This window comes from Zeus faber, assembly GCF_960531495.2.
Source record: "Zeus faber genome assembly, chromosome: 16".
In the NCBI taxonomy this organism is placed as follows: Eukaryota; Metazoa; Chordata; class Actinopteri; order Zeiformes; family Zeidae; genus Zeus; species Zeus faber.
The window spans coordinates 4,829,181-4,847,912 of NC_137202.1; the positions used below are offsets into that span (position 1 = coordinate 4,829,181).

Here is an 18,732-nt window from a genome sequence, read left to right on the forward strand (position 1 = left end):
ACGCACATACAGTACATCATTTGTTAATTTTCTTTTTTCCTCCCAATGCCAGTGAAGGGGTAGTCCGCAGAAAAACATCTTAGAGAGGGTACACAGGTTATACATGTTTATTGCTGGGTTTGTGAAATCCATAAACCCATATCACATTTAAGTGATCATAATTATTATAATAGTTTGTTGAAAAAACACTTATACTGACACTTTAATATCCCGAAATTATAAGTCTAATAAAGACAAAAAAAACAAACCAGGATTGTCACGCCTGTTTACACAGGCACGCACGGGGACACCTGCGGGTCCTTCAGTGGGAAGCGATAGGACTGATTTCCTTCTGGTCCGGTCTCCTTCAGCTCGCCCTCCAGCCCGTCAAGCCTGTAGCGGCAGTGCGGCGTGTGGAACACCTCGACCAGAGTCACTGTAGATCCCCGTTAGCCCCGTCTCAAACCACCGGTAAGACACTGGCTTGTTTGTCCGACATTTGAGAAGGAGAAAAAGGTTGTTCGTTGGTAAGCTTCGCTGCACGGTACTTCCCCGGCTAGCCTAGCTTAGCTTAGTCTAGCCTAGCCTAGCTAGCTGCACGGCACGCTGCCCTGACACATGACGTGCTCTGAGCGAGACCACGCACGTTAAACCACACGACCCCGCTTTGGGGAACGGGGATGTGCTTTGCAGCTGACAGGTAATAACTGTAGAGACGAACTATCTAACTAGAGGACTTTCCACAAGGCTCCTCTGTGTCTTGGCCTAACACCGGGCGGGCTGCGGGGAGATGCAGATGAAGATCAGCGACTAGTTGACTGGTTAATCAACTGCAGCATTTTACCATTGTTCTACGTCACCGGGTTAACGGACTTGTCTTAAGGTTTCGCGTCGAAGAAGCGACAACAACCTGGCTCATGTTGACTAGTGTTGCGTCAAAATGGCTTCTCACGCAGTTCACCTTGCCCACCTGCTGCCTGACATTTACCGCATCGTAATGCCGGTTGCATGTAAACATACCCCCGAGCAGCGGAGTCACCCTCACCGACCCCGATCTCGTCCTGCCACGGCACACTCCTTCCAATGAAATAGCCTCCACGGTACACCGCTAGCTCAGTCAAAAACGTCAGAAAACGTCACAAACTTATAGAACTGCAGCACACACACAGGATATAGCGTTTATTCAAACAGAAGAGGCTGGTGATGCAACATTTACAACTAAAACACAAGAATAAGGAGAAACGAAGAGACCATTGTGTCCACATATTTAAGAATTGGAACGGGTTAGCGATGGGTCGTAGGATGTTTGCCAAAGGAAAGCATCCAAGAGGACAGTGTGAGTACTGCCGGGAAGAAGAGTCTGTAACATGTTATGAAAATTAAGAAGGAAAGGGGAATTCAGATGGAATTTAAGCTCATAGGGACTTAGATATGGGTGTAATTCTTTGGGGTTGATTGAGTCTGGGGTACGATATGGAATCCTGACTTTTTTTTTTTTTTTTAAGAGGACAGGATTGTACCATGGTGTCAAGCCGGAGGTCAAACAATGAAGGAAGCCGAGAGCACTGAGCTGGTAGCGTGGATGGAACTGATGAATTTGTACAGATGTGCAGAACGTGCAGATTTCTTTTATTTAAAAAAAAATTCTATGGAATTTGAAAATGTTTCCTCTGCCCCAATACACTTTGTGGCATCAAGCAGAACCCACTTATTTAATGTGGTATATTTCAATGAAGACAAGTGCACCTCCTTTTATGATTGTCATTTTAAATAGTGAATATTGACAGCCCGGGTAGTTATGGATCTGTATGCAGCAGAATAGCACCAGGAATTCGAATTGTGCTGTCTTTCAATTTTTGTCGAGAAACTGCTGAAATGCCATTCAATATGCTGAGTGTTGGTCAGGTACATAGACTTTCTAACTTTGGACCCCCCCCCCCCAAAGTTTAAACCCAACTGAGGAACTGTCCCGTTCCGCCTCAGATCATGACAGTGGATTGGAAATGGAGAGAGGGCGATCTTGCCATTGAGACAACCTCCACTCTCCTCTGGTCTTCCTGTCACGTCAGCACAAGCAGGTGGAGCACGAATACCCATCATGCTTAGTTGGTTTTTATTTTTCTGTCTGAACACATTTATAAAATTTTTTTTTTTTTGATCTGTACGAAAGACATATTCGTAAAAACCCAGTATTTTGTGCTTTGCCGAATATCAGATTCGGTTCCACACCAACAACTGACCTCAGTGGCTGACCAAACCCAAAATACCTCTACAATTATATAGATTGTGGATTCATTTGTCATCAATACAGGCAGAGTTCAGCTATGAGGAGTTTTTGATGACTTGTGGTCACTAGTTCATGGGTCTGGGACAGTTAATTTATCTTGCAATTGCAAGATTCATCTGCTTGGGTGGATGTTTGGCATGCTGATAGATGAGCTTGACCCTGCAACACCTTAATTCTTGAAAGTGGCACGTTGATGGATTATTATTTTTTTTCTCGAAATCTTCACTTACAGATGTTAACAGTGGTCTCAACAGACAGATCAGTTGATATTAGTAAATAATACATTTTGTTCCTATCTACAGGTACAATGGCTGTGCCTCCGACCTACGCTGATCTCGGCAAATCTGCCAAGGACATCTTCAACAAAGGCTATGGTATGGCTTCTAACAATATGATTAAAATGCGTTTTCGTTAGGAAATGGTGGACACATTGCCAATGGGATTTTATTCATATTGAGAATACTTCTTCTGTCTTTAGGATTTGGCCTGGTGAAACTTGATGTGAAGACAAAGTCAGCAGGCGGAGTGGTGAGCGCGTGTGTGTGTGGGCGTTTGTACGTGGGCGTGTGAGAATATAGCTTGTCATCGTAGAGTAATAATCTGAAAACTACTCCTGTGGCTGTAACTATTCATCTCTGCCCGACTCTTTTAGGAATTCAAAACATCTGGTTCTTCCAACACTGACACCAGCAAAGTTGTGGGCAGCCTGGAAACTAAATACAAGAGGTCAGAGTACGGGCTGACCTTCACTGAGAAATGGAACACCGACAACACGCTGGGAACAGAAATCACCATCGAGGATCAGGTCAGAAAGTTAATGTGATCTGTAAAATTGTTCTGAAATTTCTCAAGATTCTCAAACGGGGCTTTATGTAGCCTCATTCTCAAATAATTCACTTTGGAGCTGAAATAGCTTGATGTTTGCTTCTTCTAGATTGCCAAGGGGCTAAAGCTGACCTTTGACACAACCTTCTCACCAAACACTGGGTGAGTTATGTAATTGGCTGTTCATCTATATTAATGTAGGTGATTTCAGTTCAACATAAGCTCCTTATCTATTATACGGACTAGTCTCCTTTGTATGTAGGTTCCTGACTGGATGAGCGCCTGATACCTTCTGCACATGTGTTTTGATGAGCGTGGATGTCAGTAGTAGTCATCAGACACCAGGCCCGATATAGGAAAGTATTTGAAGCCTAATAAAATCACAACACAGAAAGAGAGCTCTGGCTTTCAGGCTCACCTCGTCACCCCAGAATGTAATTATAATTTCTTTTTTTGGGGAGGGGTTGGTTGGAAGAGGAAGCCTCCTAATTATAGCAGAGGACACAAATGCAAACTACAGGTGCACAATGTCACGGTAGGGTCTTGTTACGTGTGATTTATTAAAACAAAATATAAATTCCTATAAATATTCTCCCAAATAAGTGTTGCTAAACAGAAAGATGGTGACCATTTGAGTTTGATAATAAAATAGAGGGGAAAAGCTGCTTTCTCTTATTAAGTATTCTTTGGGCTTGTTCCTCTGGCTCTGCGTAGGGAATTTACCTAGTAGCTGTTTAAGTTTGGATGAGTTTTATTTTCCACGTTATCTACATTTTACAAGTCACTAATAATACACAGTATATGCTTTATTAATATTATAAGAAATGATGCCGGTCCATGTGTCATGAAAGATTTCAGTGTCTCGGACAAATGTCAGAAATTCCGGTCAAATATTTCCTGTATTTATTAATCTTAAAAACAATTGATAGGCAGGCTATATAAAGAATGAAATCATGTAGGCATGTAGATTAATAATATTCTATTTGAATATTCAAAATAAAATAAGTCCCCTCAGTTAACGCCATTTCAAAAAAACATAAATATTACGATTTGAAATCAAATTATTTCTGTTCGTGATCAATAAGTAAGAAGTGCACCTGCATTAATTAACATTTCACTCAAATACAACTTTGCTAAAGCTAAAACAAAATAAGTATGGCAAGTTATTCTAAATAAATAATAGAAGTTTGTGGTGTTACACGTCTTGTGAACATATTTTACACAATGGATATTTACTGTCTGCTTTGGGTCAAACTTAAACATCCCAAAAAAAAGCTGTGTGTGTGTGTGTGTGTGTGTGTGTGTGTGTGTGTGTGTGTGTGTGTGTGTGTCAACCTGTCCATAAGGAAGGGGGTTGGGCTCATTTCTATATCGACAAATGTGATGAAAGGTGAAAGGTCAGCTTTAGATAGTCCATACTGATTGGTCTTCAGTTGCTACTTGCCGAACACGGAAATTAACAGAGCTGCAGATATTTATTTTTTATTTATCTTTTTATTGAAATGATCAAGTCTATTTTATTTAGTCATCGAGGAAAAAAATATCGCGATAATTATCCTTATAGCTTTATCGCCCAGCACGAATTAAATTTGTGCTTACAGGGATTTATTTTCACCAGACATTATGACCGGAGAGATTTAAAATATGTTGGACTTCAACAGATTTTCCCGCTCATAAACCGGTAATTACCGGATATAGGAAACTCTAATTTGTAGTTCAGAGCTTCATGAAGGTGAACAAGCCTTTATTTAAAAAATTATGTGTATATGCCTTAACCCTCTTAATGTAGACAAACATTTTTATTTTATTCAAAGTGTTGTTCTGGACAAACTATATGTTTTGCCAGAGAATGCAAAATTAAAAATGATATAAATTCTCAGGCAAAGTGAACTAAACTGACTTTTATCCCAGAACCATGTGGACAGACTAAAATTAATTTTAAATGGCAGTCACTAAGGATGCACCAATTTATCGGCCATACCGCTGTATCGGCTGATATTTGCCTTGATGACTGCCATCGGCCTATTGGCAAATAAGATGACATTCACCGATGGCAGTGGCCGATGTTTTTCTAGTGTTTCCCACACATAGACATTACTTGGGCTGGCCACCCAGGTAGATTAACGGCTGCTAAAGTATCTTTGGCGACCCATTTTTGCAATTTTTATTATTATTTTTTTAATTATCCGTGAGAGAGAACTCCATCCGCGAGAGGCGGACACGGCTGCCTGAAGCGCTCCAAGCGTTCATTGGAACTCGGAAAACTGTATTTCGTGTCAGAAGTGAGGCGGCGCTCACGGGAACTCAGGCAAACATCACCATCTGCTACTGGCCAAACTGTTATGCTGCACATCGGTATCGGCCCCGAATTTCACAATCGGCGCATCCCTACCAGTCCAGCAGTGCAACTTTCCATTGCTCATAAGTATATTTTTCTCTTTGGTTGAACGACCATTTGAGCGGCTTTGGCAGCTAATGGGTAGCTGGATAATAAATTACTGCAGATTTCATATGAGCCATGATGGTAACACATGGGTAGGGGAGGACACTCTGCTGATGGAAAAATTAATTCAGTGATGGCAAAGTGATTTTATACAAACCTAGGATCGCGCTGACACCAGTGCGGCTTTTTAGAAGTGAGAGTTTTAAACACGTTAGAAATCTTTGCGCTGTCATTTTGTCAAGCTTTATTCTTTTTTTTTTGTTTATCTTTTCTTATCAATTTTCTACCCTGTCTTGTTTTATTATCTACCCTTCCTTGTTTGTCTTTTGTTTTGTTTTTCCATTGTAAAGTGAATCCTTGGATTCCCTAAAGGCGCTATATAAATCCCAGTTGTTGTTGTTATTATTATTATTATTATTATTATTATTATTATTATTATTATACCTATAAAATAAGTTGTCCATCAGCAATTGTTTACATACATACACATATTTCACATTAAATGGTTGCCACTGCTTTGTAACCTGACGCCTGGAGGGTTCTGTGCCCACACAGGCACCGCGCCTGGTGCAAAAAGCCGGTAGCAACAGGCGTTCATCCCATTCCCAGTAAGAAGTGTTTTAATGGTGACCATTTAGCAACAGGCCCCTGGAAGGGGCCACAGACCTAACTCGGTAGTTAATACTGTCTCTATTTCTGCTACGCTGCAAAAGTTAGAATAACATAACATTTAATAACCCCCTGGGGGGAATTGCCGTCAGTCATCATGAGGGATCATAAATCGTATAACTTACAGTTTTATCACTGGGTAAATATGCGCTGAAGCAGTATTTATTTGCTGTTTGCCAACAAATTAATTGGCTTTGATGCCTGTTCTGGTTCCTTTGCAGCAAGAAGAGCGGCAAAGTGAAGACCGCCTACAAGCGCGAATACGTCAACTTGGGCTGTGACGTGGACTTTGACTTTGCTGGTCCCACCATCCATGGAGCCGCTGTGGTCGGCTACGAGGGCTGGCTCGCAGGCTACCAGATGACATTCGACACGGCTAAATCCAAGATGTCCCAGAACAACTTTGCCATAGGCTACAAGACGGGTGACTTCCAGCTGCATACCAATGTGTAAGAGTAGAACAATAAGGTTTTGGTGTGTGTGTGTCTGTGTGCGGGTGTAATCTACTTTCACTTGATAAGCATGAGAATGATAGCCTCTTATCTGTGTATTTCATATGCTGCCATGCCCCCCTCTATCACCACAGAAACGATGGAGCAGAGTTTGCAGGTTCCATCTACCAGAAAGTGAGCGACAAGCTGGAGACCGCCGTCAACCTGGCGTGGACCGCTGGCAGCAACAGCACGCGATTTGGCATCGCTGCCAAATACCAGCTGGACAGGGACGCTTCAGTCAGTGTAAGTACCGCAGCTGAAGCCCTTGTGCTGGTTTTAAAGGTGGAAGGTTTCCCCATAGTCTGTTGTACTGAGTGGGGGTGGGAATCACTAGGTAACGATGCATTTCCCACATTAACAATGGTATCATGCCATCATCATGGCATCGTATCAATACTATACCAGCATACGAGTGCCGCTTTTCCTACGGAAGGTTTAGCTTTGACAAACAGTTGGTGTGACAAAATGTTTCTTGTTCCAAGTTACTTTGGACAAAAGCGCCTACTAAATTACGTGATGTAATGTATGTAACAGGTGATATATCTGGGATATTCAGCAGGAAGGTCCTTGACGGTTCATATTCATTAATATTCTTCATATACCAGCTGTGTAATTGAAGGAAAAACATAAAATAAATTTTTAATGAATGAATCGTTATTTATGTTCAGGTCATTTTTAAGTATGACCTGTTTCACAGAATTTTACAAATCAGAGATAAAACAAGGTAAACAAAATGAATAGAATATTATCACTGGAATACTTTCAGCTGGGTGTTTCATATCTTGGTTCATGGTATAATAATATCTACTAAGAAGATAAAGAAGAGATAAAGACACTAAAAGGTATGGCGCCTGTTGTATCAATGAAGTGTCGCAAGAGGAAGTATTGCGGTATCTACTCATAGTGATCAACTGGCACTGTATCATTTCTGTATTTGCTTTTTCTCTTTCCAGGCTAAAGTAAACAACACTAGTCTTGTTGGTGTTGGCTACACCCAGACACTCAGACCAGGTAAGGCCTGTGGGCCTTTTATTACATTTGCTTCTACTGAATCAAGTTCAAGAGGTTTATTCGTCCCATACATATACATACTTTCATACATACACTACCCACAAAAAGTGAGGGTTATTTGGCTTTCGGCTGAAATTTATGGAAAATGTAAAAAGTTCACACTACAGTGATATTATATCATGAAAGTAGGGCATTTAAGTAGAAGCATGCAATGATGATTTCCTCATCTCAAACAATGTATTGAAACAAAAGCCAACAACAGCAGTGGGTTTACCACAACAAAAAATGTCTCAATAACTTGTCATGTGCCCTTGAGCATCAATTACAGCTTGACAACGACGTCTCATGCTGTTCAAAAGTGGACTTATTGTCTGCTGAGGCCTGGCCCCCCACTCTTCTTGAAGGGCGGCCCTCAGGTCATTGAGGTTCTGGGGTACAGAGTGATGAGCCTCTACACGCGACTCAGCTGATCCCATAGGTTTTCTATGGGATTCAGGTTTGGAGAAAGTGCAGGTCACTCCATTTGAGGTACCCCAGTCTCCAGCAGCCGTTCCCTAATGATGCCACCTCCATGAGCTGGAGCATTGTCGTCCATGAAGATGAAATTAGGCCTGTGTTGTTCATGCAGGGGCACAATGACTGGATTAATGATGTTATTCAGGTAGTATGGGCTTGTCACTGTACCATTCACAAAGTGTAGGGCAGTTCTGTATTGACTAGACACACCTGCCCACACTGTAACACCACCACCAAAGGCTCGTCTGGTGACAGTGGCTGATGCATAGCGCTCTCCTTGACGTCTCCAACATCATTGGGGGCCATCATTTCTGCTCAACGTGAATCGACTTTCATCAGAGAACAGCACTGAGGTCACTGGTCCCTCGTCCAGCGTAAATGCTCCCTGGCCCGTGCAAGACGATGATGCCTGTGCCTGGTGGTGTGGTCAGGGACCCTTGCAGGTCGTCTAGCACGCAGACCACGCTGATGGAAACGGGTTTGAATGGTCTGACGTGACACTTGGTGCCTCTCACCTCCCTTAAATGTGCCTGGAGTTGAGTGGCATTCATCATCCGGTTCCGCAGGCACTGTTCACAATGAAGCGGTCATCAGTGTGGGATGTGGCCAAAGGACGTCCACTTCTATGCCTTTCTGTGACTCTTCCAGTCTCTGTATCTCTGTTGCAACCTGCTGATGACACTCTGTGACACTCTAAGCTCAGTGGCCACTTCCCTCTGAGAACATCCTGTTTGAAGCCTCACAATGGCGCGGTACTGTTGATCAGTTGTTAGGTGTCGTCTTGGTCTCATGATGTCAAAATGTGAACAGCATGATAAAGACGACTGTTTAAATACCAATTCTAATTGAACCAGGAAATGTATTGGTCGATTCATGGATCAAACACCTGTTGTGAATTTTGCCGTTCAGCTCCTTGTTAGAGAACAGCAAGTTGTGCAAAAAGTACTGAAACATTGAACAGTTGGACACGTGCATTCAAAAGTTTAGAGAAGGTCAAATGAAGTTCCTGTAAAGGTTAAAGTGCATTTTAGGTTCATCCTGAAATTTCACCCGAAAGCCCAAAATCCCTAACTTTTTGTGAGTAGTGTATATGCAAGAAATGTCAACTTTTGTTTTTACTTTTGTTTCAACTATTATGTGTAGTTTCTGCTCTAAATGCTTCCAACACAACAGTGTAATATTTACTGCTGATTTAAGTACTTGCTTTTCAGGAATATCTAGAATATCCCTATATTAGCATTAGTTTATTATAAGCAGCTCTGTCACACGTGTGGCCCGACAATATTCCTGGATCATTACAAAGTATAAAGTGCAACAGCCAACATTTTTTAATCCATTCATTTCCTTGGGGGGTGGGGGGGGTGTTGATGCTTGGGATAAGTAACGTCATTTTGTATAAAGTCACCTTATTGGTTCCTTTCCCTCGTGCAGGTGTCAAGCTCACCCTGTCTGCCCTGGTGGATGGGAAGAGCATCAATGCGGGCGGTCACAAGCTGGGACTGGGCCTGGAGCTCGAGGCCTAAACTCTATTCACACAGGAGCGAAGGGACTATCAGAGGAATCTGGCCTTAAATGTATTTCCAACTCAAACCAGCAAGGGTATATCTTGAAGGGAGATGTTCAAAGGCTAGGACAACAAACTGTCACTACTGGAGTACAAATATAAATTGGTGCTCCTTTTACTGGGAAATTCACCTTTTTTTTTTTTTGTGTGTCCTTGTTGGCTTTACTCTTTAACTTGTAGTTATATTCAGCAATCACTCCGTTTGTACACCTCCGTTGTTCATGTCCAGCACTGCCATGACGTTGAAATCCTTTCCAGGTCCATGTGCTTGCGATGTCAAACTGTGGCGTTGTGTTAATCTCCTCTGTCACGTTGGACATGAGCTGATGGGCTTTGTGGGCTGAGCTTGGACTTACCTTCCTCTGATTTTTGCCATTATGGTCATTTGATATTCCTCTGTCATCTGAACACCTCTACTGTGCAACCAAATTAAACACACTATGCGTCTACAGATTATTTAAATGCTGTTGTACCTTTCCTTTTACGCTCGTGCTCTGTAGTGCACTGCTCTGACAGACCCTCCCCTTAAACTGGGCAGTTTTTGGGTGGCTTAAAGTTGTATCTTGAGGTTTGAGGAAACCTTAATACTTTACTTGTCGGCCAAGCAGGCTTTTTATTTTTATTTTCTACCACAAACACCCCGTCGCATATTTAAAGGTTCATGGTAATGCCAAACTGGTTTATTGTCCTGATGGAGGTTGAAATAACAATGCTGGTGTGCGCTGTCTGGGTCACCCTGCCTTGTCCTGGGCAGCAGAGACTGCAATCGCACTAAATAATGAAGGTCCTTATGTGTAGAACTTTTGAATAAAGTCTTTGAACTCCACTAGTGTGTCTTGGTCTGATGCAGTCTTGACCACCGAGTAGTTATATGGTTCAGTTTAGGCAGATTGGAGAGCTGCCATGCTCAGCTATCCTGCACATACCCTTAGTGTCCACTTTATTAGCTGCACTTGCTCATCAACACAAATGGGCTGTAACTTGGAAAAGCTATCATCTGGTGGAGGGTTTCAGGTTCATGGTAAAGCAAGTAATGGAAAAACGTTAGGTCATTTTGAAGATGCCTTAGTCTAAAGCGACTTAAAATCACTGCATTTTTTTTCGGTAGTATCAAACCACTGATCAACCAGATAAATTTTGCCTAGAAATAAACAGCACTTGTCAAGTTAGAGGGTGCGCTCCCCCCCCCCCCGTTTTAAAGGAAAGTCTGTTGGACTAAAATGAAACAGGTAGGTCATGAGGTAGAATGGCAAGTCCCAGCAAAAGATAGAACAGTGGTTCCAGCACCTCACAGACAGCCACCTCCTGTAGATTTTTAGTTAATGGGGAAAAAGTGCCCTCATAAAAAAAATAACATGTTTTTAATAAGCGATCAGGGTTTGATGGCCGGACTCGTCCAAGCTTTTGGGAACGGAGATGGCGGCAGCTTAATATAACGGATGGGTGTTGGGACCATCGAAATCCAATTTCGACATTTGATACTCCAGTGTTGGCATCTTAAAGGAGACTAAATGGTGAAATCCAAATCTGCTATAGCACCGCACACAGGCATTTTCTAGCTCGGGCAATCTAGACTGAAAAGATGAAAGTCAGGTTAGGAAGTCAGCATTTTCAAGTGAGCAGTCCTCAGTTATCAAGATGAGTATGTTCTAAGGCTTTCTAATGAAGTGCATGACATCTAGGGTTGACCACCAGGACATTTTTCAAATTGCATTTATTATCATGTTCAGGAATCACATAATAAGACATCAGAACAAATACAGCAAAAGGCATTTGTTGCCTTCAACAGTGCAGCATTCAATGGATTGACAGCCTATAACGCCAAACACGATGGACAGATGGATCCATGGATCAACAGATATTGCAAAGCTATTGCAAGACATTTCAGGCCATGCTGTTGTGTGAAGCTGTCAGTTTAAACAGAACTCTTCTCCTCTTTCACGTTCCCTCCTTTCTCCTCAGCTTGAGCCTCTCCTTTTGTTGGCTTCTCTTTCTGCTCTTTAACCCCCCTGCCGCCGTTCAATAGGTCGCCCTCTAATTTCCCTTTTAAATTTGAGGTTGAATTATCCTCAACTTTACCGACTGCTGATTTAGTTGTCCCTACATCCGCCTGGCTTTGGCTTCCACTGACCTCTCCACAATCCTTGCTTTCCGCATCTGTTGGGTTTTTTGGCTCTTTACTAGAAGGATCTATTTGCTGGTGTGTGCTGCCGGCTGTCGCTTTGCTTCCTGTAGATGCTACAGCTGCTGGTGATTTTACCATTTGTTTTTTATCCTCCACTTGAGGAAATTCTGTCAGATTCGATGCGTCGTCCAACTCTTCATGGTGTTTTTCGGAGCCATCATTGCTTATGTTCTTACTGCCGTTTGGCTCTTTCTCCATGTTCACTTGAACGGTTTCAGACGGTTGACTAATTGGTGTTGTTTCTGTACTGCTTGCGTCTTCTTCCGTCCTCTTGGGTGTGAGGGGACTTTGTTTGGACTCCGCTGGATCTGCTGCTTCCCTGGTGAGGTCTGTCTTCAGTTCAGCTTTTTCCGCGGCAGTATCGGAGCCCAAAGAGATCCCTTTCGCTTCAGCGACATCATCCGACTCCGTTCCTCCTCTGTCCGATCCCTGCGACCCTGAGATCGAGCTCTCCTGGAATGGCCTCTTGGCTTGTGCACCCCCGTTGGTTTCTTTCGAACCGACTCGGTGACTCTTCGCGGGAGCGTCGCCGTTGTCGTCTCCCTCGGCAGCGACCTCTTCAGACTTCTCCGGCGTCAAAGAAGCCTCCCTCTCCGCTCTCGCCGCGTCATTTGTTTCCTCTCTTTCGCCGCAGCTAACTCGCCCTGTTTCAGCGTTGTCTTTGTCTGTGTTGTCAGCCTCCGCCTGCTCCGACTCTCCTCGGACTTCCCCGCGTCCTCCGTCTTCCGCATTTTCCCCAAGAAGCGAACGATCTTGGTCCCCGCGCTCGCCGTCCCCCTCTGGTTCTACCTGATTCTGCTGACCACGAGACACCTGCTCACCGTCTTCCTCTCGACCGTCCTGACAACCTTCACCTCCCTCTTTCCCTTTCCCTCCCTCTCCTTTGTCGCGGCTCTCCTCGCCCTCTGCCCTGGCTGTCTCCTGCAGCGGCGTCTCTGTCTCCTCAAACTCTGACGTCTCAATTTCCCTGGTGGTCTCTGTGATGATCTCCTCCACGAATTTGTACTGGGGCTCTGCTCGTCTCGAGAGTGCCCCGCGCTGCCCCGGGCGCGGGAGGCTGTAGACGGGGGACTGCCTGTAGATGTGAGGCAGAGACAGGTGGGTGTCTGAGATTGAGGAGAGGTGATTCTCCTCACCCTCCAGGAGTTTCCTGTCAGGAAAAAAGAACAGAGGGAAAGGAAATTCTAGTGGTTAGTGTAGTGCTCATAGAAATATTACCAGAAGCTTTCACGGTTGCTGCTGTGATACCGTGGGCTTGGGCATGACAGAAACCCCTCTGAAGCAGCCGCACCTGTAGGAAAGTATCTCAACATCCAAAGCCATCTTCACGTTCAGCAGGTCCTGGTATTCTCGCAGATGTCCAGACATGTAAAATTTGGCGTCTATCAGCTCGTTTTCTAATTTTTTGATGGTGTCCTGCAAAAAGAGTGGGGAAGCACACATGAGAGCTTTATTCATGCATCAGGACTTAATGTATCGCAATGTACTTGCAAAAGATGTTAATCTCTTGTCAACATCAGACAGCTCTAAATAAAAACAAAACAGGTAAATTACTGGAGGTGTCAACCTTTCAGCATGTAGGATTGATAAAGGAACATGGTAGGGTTTTTTGATGAGTCTTGCTTAAGAAGCTTAAAAAAAGCAAACTAGAATTGTGTGTAAAGTGTGTAATATTAGTTTTTATAGTTATTATTATTATCATTGTAAGGTTAAAAATTAGAGCTCACACGTTTTTGCGTTAAAGGCTAGATAATACTAGGATAAACACTGTCAGAACTATACTATCATTTATACAAATTAATTTATTCATCTCCCTTGTTTCTCCTCATATTTAGTTTAGCATTTTCCTCTCTGTCTTCTGAATGGTTGATTCAATTTCATCTCAGGCAAGAGAAACCAGGAAAGATTTTAAAAAGATTTATAACTGAATCATCCACCGTATATATTATTATTATATATATTTTTTTATTATTACTATTATTATTATGTCATTATCATTATTTTTATTATTTCGTGACAGTGACCTACCTGGTAGTGGATCACGTCTCCATGGTGGTGATCCTCCACCTCACGGAGCTGCTTCTCCAGAGCTTCCCTCGCCCCTTTAACGCAGTCCAGCTCGGTGCTCCTGGCCTGCAGGCTCCTCCTGTACTCCTGGATCTCCCTGTGGGACTCCTTCAGAGCCTCCCTCTTGCGCTCGGCTATCTCGGTCAACTTTGCGAACTGGAACAGAAAGGTTTCCTCAGCCCTGCGGAGGTCCGACAAGGTACTGCCCTCCAGCTGGCTGCGGATCTCCCTGAGAGCCACAGTGAGCTCCGGTTTCCCAAACTCCATCGTACTAGCGCCGTGGTCCTGTGTGGAGTGCTGGATCTGGGAGATGATCTCCGACACCTCGGCCTCGTGGTTGGTCTTCAAGAAGTCTATTTCATCCTGCAGTGCCTGTGCTTTTAGGTGGAGCTGCAATTTGGCCTGGTGGGCATCACCCATGTCCCTTTTCATCATCATGATGTCACTCTCGGCCACTGCCCTGCTCTGGGACTCTCTGTCAAACTTCTGCTTCAGCTCCGACGCCTCATTTTCCAGGTTCTGACGCTCTATCTCCACCTGGTGCTTCTGCTGCGTGAGCCCACGGACCAGTCTTCTCAGATCTCTGAGCTCCGGTGCATACTCCTGCTCCAAGGCGGCTGTAGAGGTCTCTTGATTCCCTCTGATTTCCTCAATCTCCCTCTGCAGGAAGTGGTTCTGGTGCTCCAGGTGATGCACCTTCTCGATGAAACCGGCAAAACGGTCGTTTAGGCCGTGAAGCAATTCCCTCTCGTTCATCTTCTCACCGGGGAACTTAGCCGTGGCGTGCGTGCCAGTGGGGTTGAGCTTGTAGCGAGGATACTCTGAACGGGATGTGCGCTCCATCCTGCTGCTGCGGAGGACGTTCACTCTGCTCCTTTTTTATACCCATCAGTGTCAGCGGACTGGAGCTGTCCGTGGTGCTGATGCTGTGGATTATTCAAGGTGCCCACGTGCCTCTTCACCCACGTGCTTTGGTGTTTTGCTGCAGACAGCAGTGGCGTGGGTGTGAAATTGCCCCAGTAAATGCCAATTTATCACAAAATCAATACCTGTGGCGGAAGTACTCAGAACTTTTACATCAGTAAAAGTACAGTATCAAGTGTCCTGATATCTCCTTGTTCTTTCGGCTGCTCCCGTTAGGGGTCGCCACAGCGGATCATCTGCCTCCAATACCTTCTGTTCCGTGCATGTTCCTCCCTTACACCAACCGCCTGCATGTCCTCCCTCACCACATCATAAACCATCTCTTTGGCCTTCCTCTTTTCCTCTTGCCTGGCAGCTCCATCCCCCGCATCCTTCTCCCAATGTAACTCTCATGTCTACTACACACGTGTCCAAACCATCTCAATCTGGCCTCTCTCACTTTTCCACCAAACTGTCCAACCTGAGCTGTCCCTCTAATGTACTCATTCTTAATCCTGTCCATCCTTGTCACTCCCAATGAAAATCCCAACATCCTCAACTCTGCCACCTCCAGTTCAGCCACCTGTCTTTTTGTCAGTGCCACCGCCTCTAAACCGTACAACATAGCTGGTCTCACTACCATCCTGTAGACCTTCCCCTTCACTCTTGCTGGAACCCTTCTGTCACAGATCACCCCGGACACTCTTCTCCACCCACTCCACCCTGCCTGTACTCCCTTCTTCACCTCTCTCCCGCACTCTCCGCTGATTTGGATAAAATACATCGTGTCCTGATACAACATTCTATAATACTTCATGAAGTACTACTGTGCCTTTTTACTGCAGGTGAGTGCTCGCGCAGATTCTCATTACAATTTACAAAATAAAAAATAGTACAGGTCATATCAATTTACAAGTATGATGAATCATTGATATAAATATAAATCATGATTAAAAACTTTTAAAGAATTAAAATACCTCCTAACCATGTTAGAAAAGCTTAATAAAAATACTCACCGACACAATTATTATTGGTTTTATTTCTAAGATTTAACTGCATTGTTATCTTTTATCCATTGTCAATTTAATTTGTTTGACCAAACATTTGATGCTTAGCTTTCATTTCCTGTTTCTCCATGACATTCTTTTGCACTTTTATTAGCATTTTCATTGATTAATTGATTTAAAAAGAAAAACAAAAAACAAAACTGGTAATACAGATGACTTGACTTTCAATATATTTATGAACTCATTTCTGAAGCATTTGATTGAAAAAGGTGTTATGTATTGGTGAATCCAGCACATAGCAGGCTCGTGTGCGCCATGTCATTTGGTTCCATGTGAGGCCCGTCAAACTAGACGTGAGTTGGATTCAGCGCTTGAAGGCCAGGGTCAGTCCGTCGCCCACAGTGAGCATGCTCAGATCAATCCTCTGGTCCTTGTGCAGCTTCTTGTTGAGGGCATCCAGCGTCTGGGAGGTGAGGTCCTCAGGAGCCGGGGCCACCACCTTTCCGCTCCACAGCACCTTCACACATGGACCGAGACAAAGCCCTGATCCTTTTTCTCCTTTTCGTAAAACGACCGTCCCGTTGTTCAAAACGGGTTAATACTCACGTTGTCGATTGCAATGATGCCGCCTTTTCTTATCAGTTCTAGCGACTTCTCATAGTAGTCGTCGTAGTTACTTTTATCAGCGTCGATGAACACAAAGTCATAGGTTCCAGCCTCTCCGGCCTCCAGGAGTTCAGCTGATGATACATGGAGAATAACGTTCAATAAAAACCCTCCGTTCATTGAATTCAATAACGTTTTTGTTCTTAAAAGCGGTGAAAATAAGATCACTCCTACTCAGGGTTTGCGTAGCTGGCTGAAGCTTGACATCAATCTTATTGTCCACTCCGGCCTGTGGGACACGAAGAAAAAAAGGAAAAGGTCATCGGTAGTCAAGCGGGGCATTGGTAATGTTCCAGGAGGGTTTTTCCTCCTCGCAGACTTTTGGGGAAAGCGTCCTGTCAGGGCAAAAGGAGGAGGGATTCTGCTGGCGTCACATCTGTACTGCACAGCCTCCTGAGCCGACACTTTCTTTTCGCCCCTTCACCCCACGGCGTTTTGTGACAGATGGTGGATCGACCGCGTGCTCCAAGCTGCATGAAGCAAATCAATCTGTCTGAACTAGTTTAAAAGGCAAATTAAAGAGTTGTGTAAGCACTAAGCCCTGAATGCTGCACATTAATAATACATACTATATGATTAATGCATATGGCGTTACGCGGAGGGCAAAGGATGAAAGCTTGTTGTGTAATTCATATAAGTACAAATAAGAATACATTTATTTGCTTAAAAATTCACCTCTTTAAAAAAAGGCTTTGCAATGTCCACGTAAGGGTTGTGTATTTCACAGGCCACCACACGCCCGTCATCTGGAAGGGCCAAAGCCATGCTCAGCGCATTGTAGCCCGTGTACATGCCTGCAAAACAAAATCAAAGAATTTGTTGTATTTGGTTTGATACTTCATTTAGTTTCCTTTAAACATGGAATTTTCCATCATCGTGCGATAGTTATTAATTGGGGTTTCACCAAAACACCATACCTATTTCAATAGTTTTACTGGCATTAATCAGTTTGACAAGATTTGCCATGAGTTGAGCTTGTTCACTGGCGACGAGCATGATACTTCTTCGGTCCTCAAGAGTTTTCTGGGTGTTTGAGTGGGAGGGTGACATTCATTTATTAAAACTTGAATAAACCTCATTGTGTTGCAATTGGTGGTCTACTGATGCGCTGCAATCCTCTTTGCTGCCCTCTGGTGGCAGAAAGACATACTTCTCCATTCTGAGACAACTCGTAATATACCACCAAGAAGAAATCAGGTCTCTATGCCAAATATTCTACCAGATGCTTTACTAAATACTTATTTTTAATTTTTTATAATAACTATTATTACCTCACAAAATTTACTAAATACTACCACTTATTTTCTTTTTCCTTTTTTAGTTACTACCAAACACAGATTGTGGTTGACTAAAAACCACCCCGTATAAAACCAGTACTTTAGCCATTCAGCCATTTTTGTCTCACCTGTTTAAGCTTTGTGAGAACTGGATGCTCCCTCAGTGAGTTATTTACAACATACTGAAGCACAGGATCGTCTTTGCCTCCGCTGTGGCTCTTGCCAAGAAGGGCCGAGTTGCCCACACCTTTCACCATAAAAACGAAGCAAAAAGAAAAACAAACACTAACAGCTTCCATTGTATTTTCACTATAGTCGACACACTTGGTAAAACTGCATTATGAGATCTCTTACCTGTTTGTGCAAAAACAAGTGCGATGCAGAACAACATTTTGATATCTGGAGCCATAGTGAGCTGCAGTTAAAATGGCCAGAGGTCAGAATGAAATGCTGTCCTGCCAGACTTATTTGCCCAGCGACAGTAGAGCAGGAAAGTCCAACTGCTGTGTTTATTTTTTTTGCTGTGCAAAGGACGGGTAAATTATTGATTATTCTATCACAATGTTCGTTCTGTGCTGTGCAGCCTTTTTAAAGGGAGAAATATAATACAGTCTACGAACCTAGTAATCAAATGGAGCTTTAGGCGCTGCACCGCAGCTTTATCGAGGACCTGGCCGTGAATCCATCCATAAATCTCCAAATTCTGAAATAGGTCAACACTATCAACCGATTCGCAAATACAATATCACTGGCCTCATGACTTGATGCTGATCTTGTTTTCCCAAGTTGTCAAGTAACTGTGGCTGTCATTGTGCTATACTATTTAACTCATAGTTCAA

General features: G+C 43.5%; 2 protein-coding genes across 2 annotated transcripts; one reads left to right on the forward strand and one right to left on the reverse strand.

Annotated features, from left to right (window-relative positions):
• Window positions 1-302: 302 nt before the first annotated feature.
• On the forward strand, window positions 303-10,614 carry LOC307242601 (non-selective voltage-gated ion channel VDAC2). Its single transcript, XM_080017113.1, has 9 exons — window positions 303-450; window positions 2,569-2,640; window positions 2,745-2,794; window positions 2,919-3,071; window positions 3,201-3,253; window positions 6,425-6,652; window positions 6,790-6,940; window positions 7,651-7,708; window positions 9,656-10,614. Exons 2-9 carry the CDS (start codon window positions 2,574-2,576, stop codon window positions 9,745-9,747), a joined length of 852 nt encoding a protein of 283 aa, XP_079873239.1. The 5' UTR covers window positions 303-450; window positions 2,569-2,573; the 3' UTR covers window positions 9,748-10,614.
• A 5,700-nt stretch (window positions 10,615-16,314) lies between these two features.
• Window positions 16,315-18,302, reverse strand: comtd1 (catechol-O-methyltransferase domain containing 1; the record flags this gene model as incomplete). Its single annotated transcript, XM_080016933.1, has 7 exons — window positions 16,315-16,467; window positions 16,557-16,690; window positions 16,791-16,845; window positions 17,292-17,410; window positions 17,534-17,639; window positions 18,022-18,140; window positions 18,248-18,302. The coding sequence occupies 7 exons, from the start codon at window positions 18,300-18,302 to the stop codon at window positions 16,315-16,317; spliced, it is 741 nt and encodes a 246-aa protein (XP_079873059.1).
• Window positions 18,303-18,732: the final 430 nt, after the last annotated feature.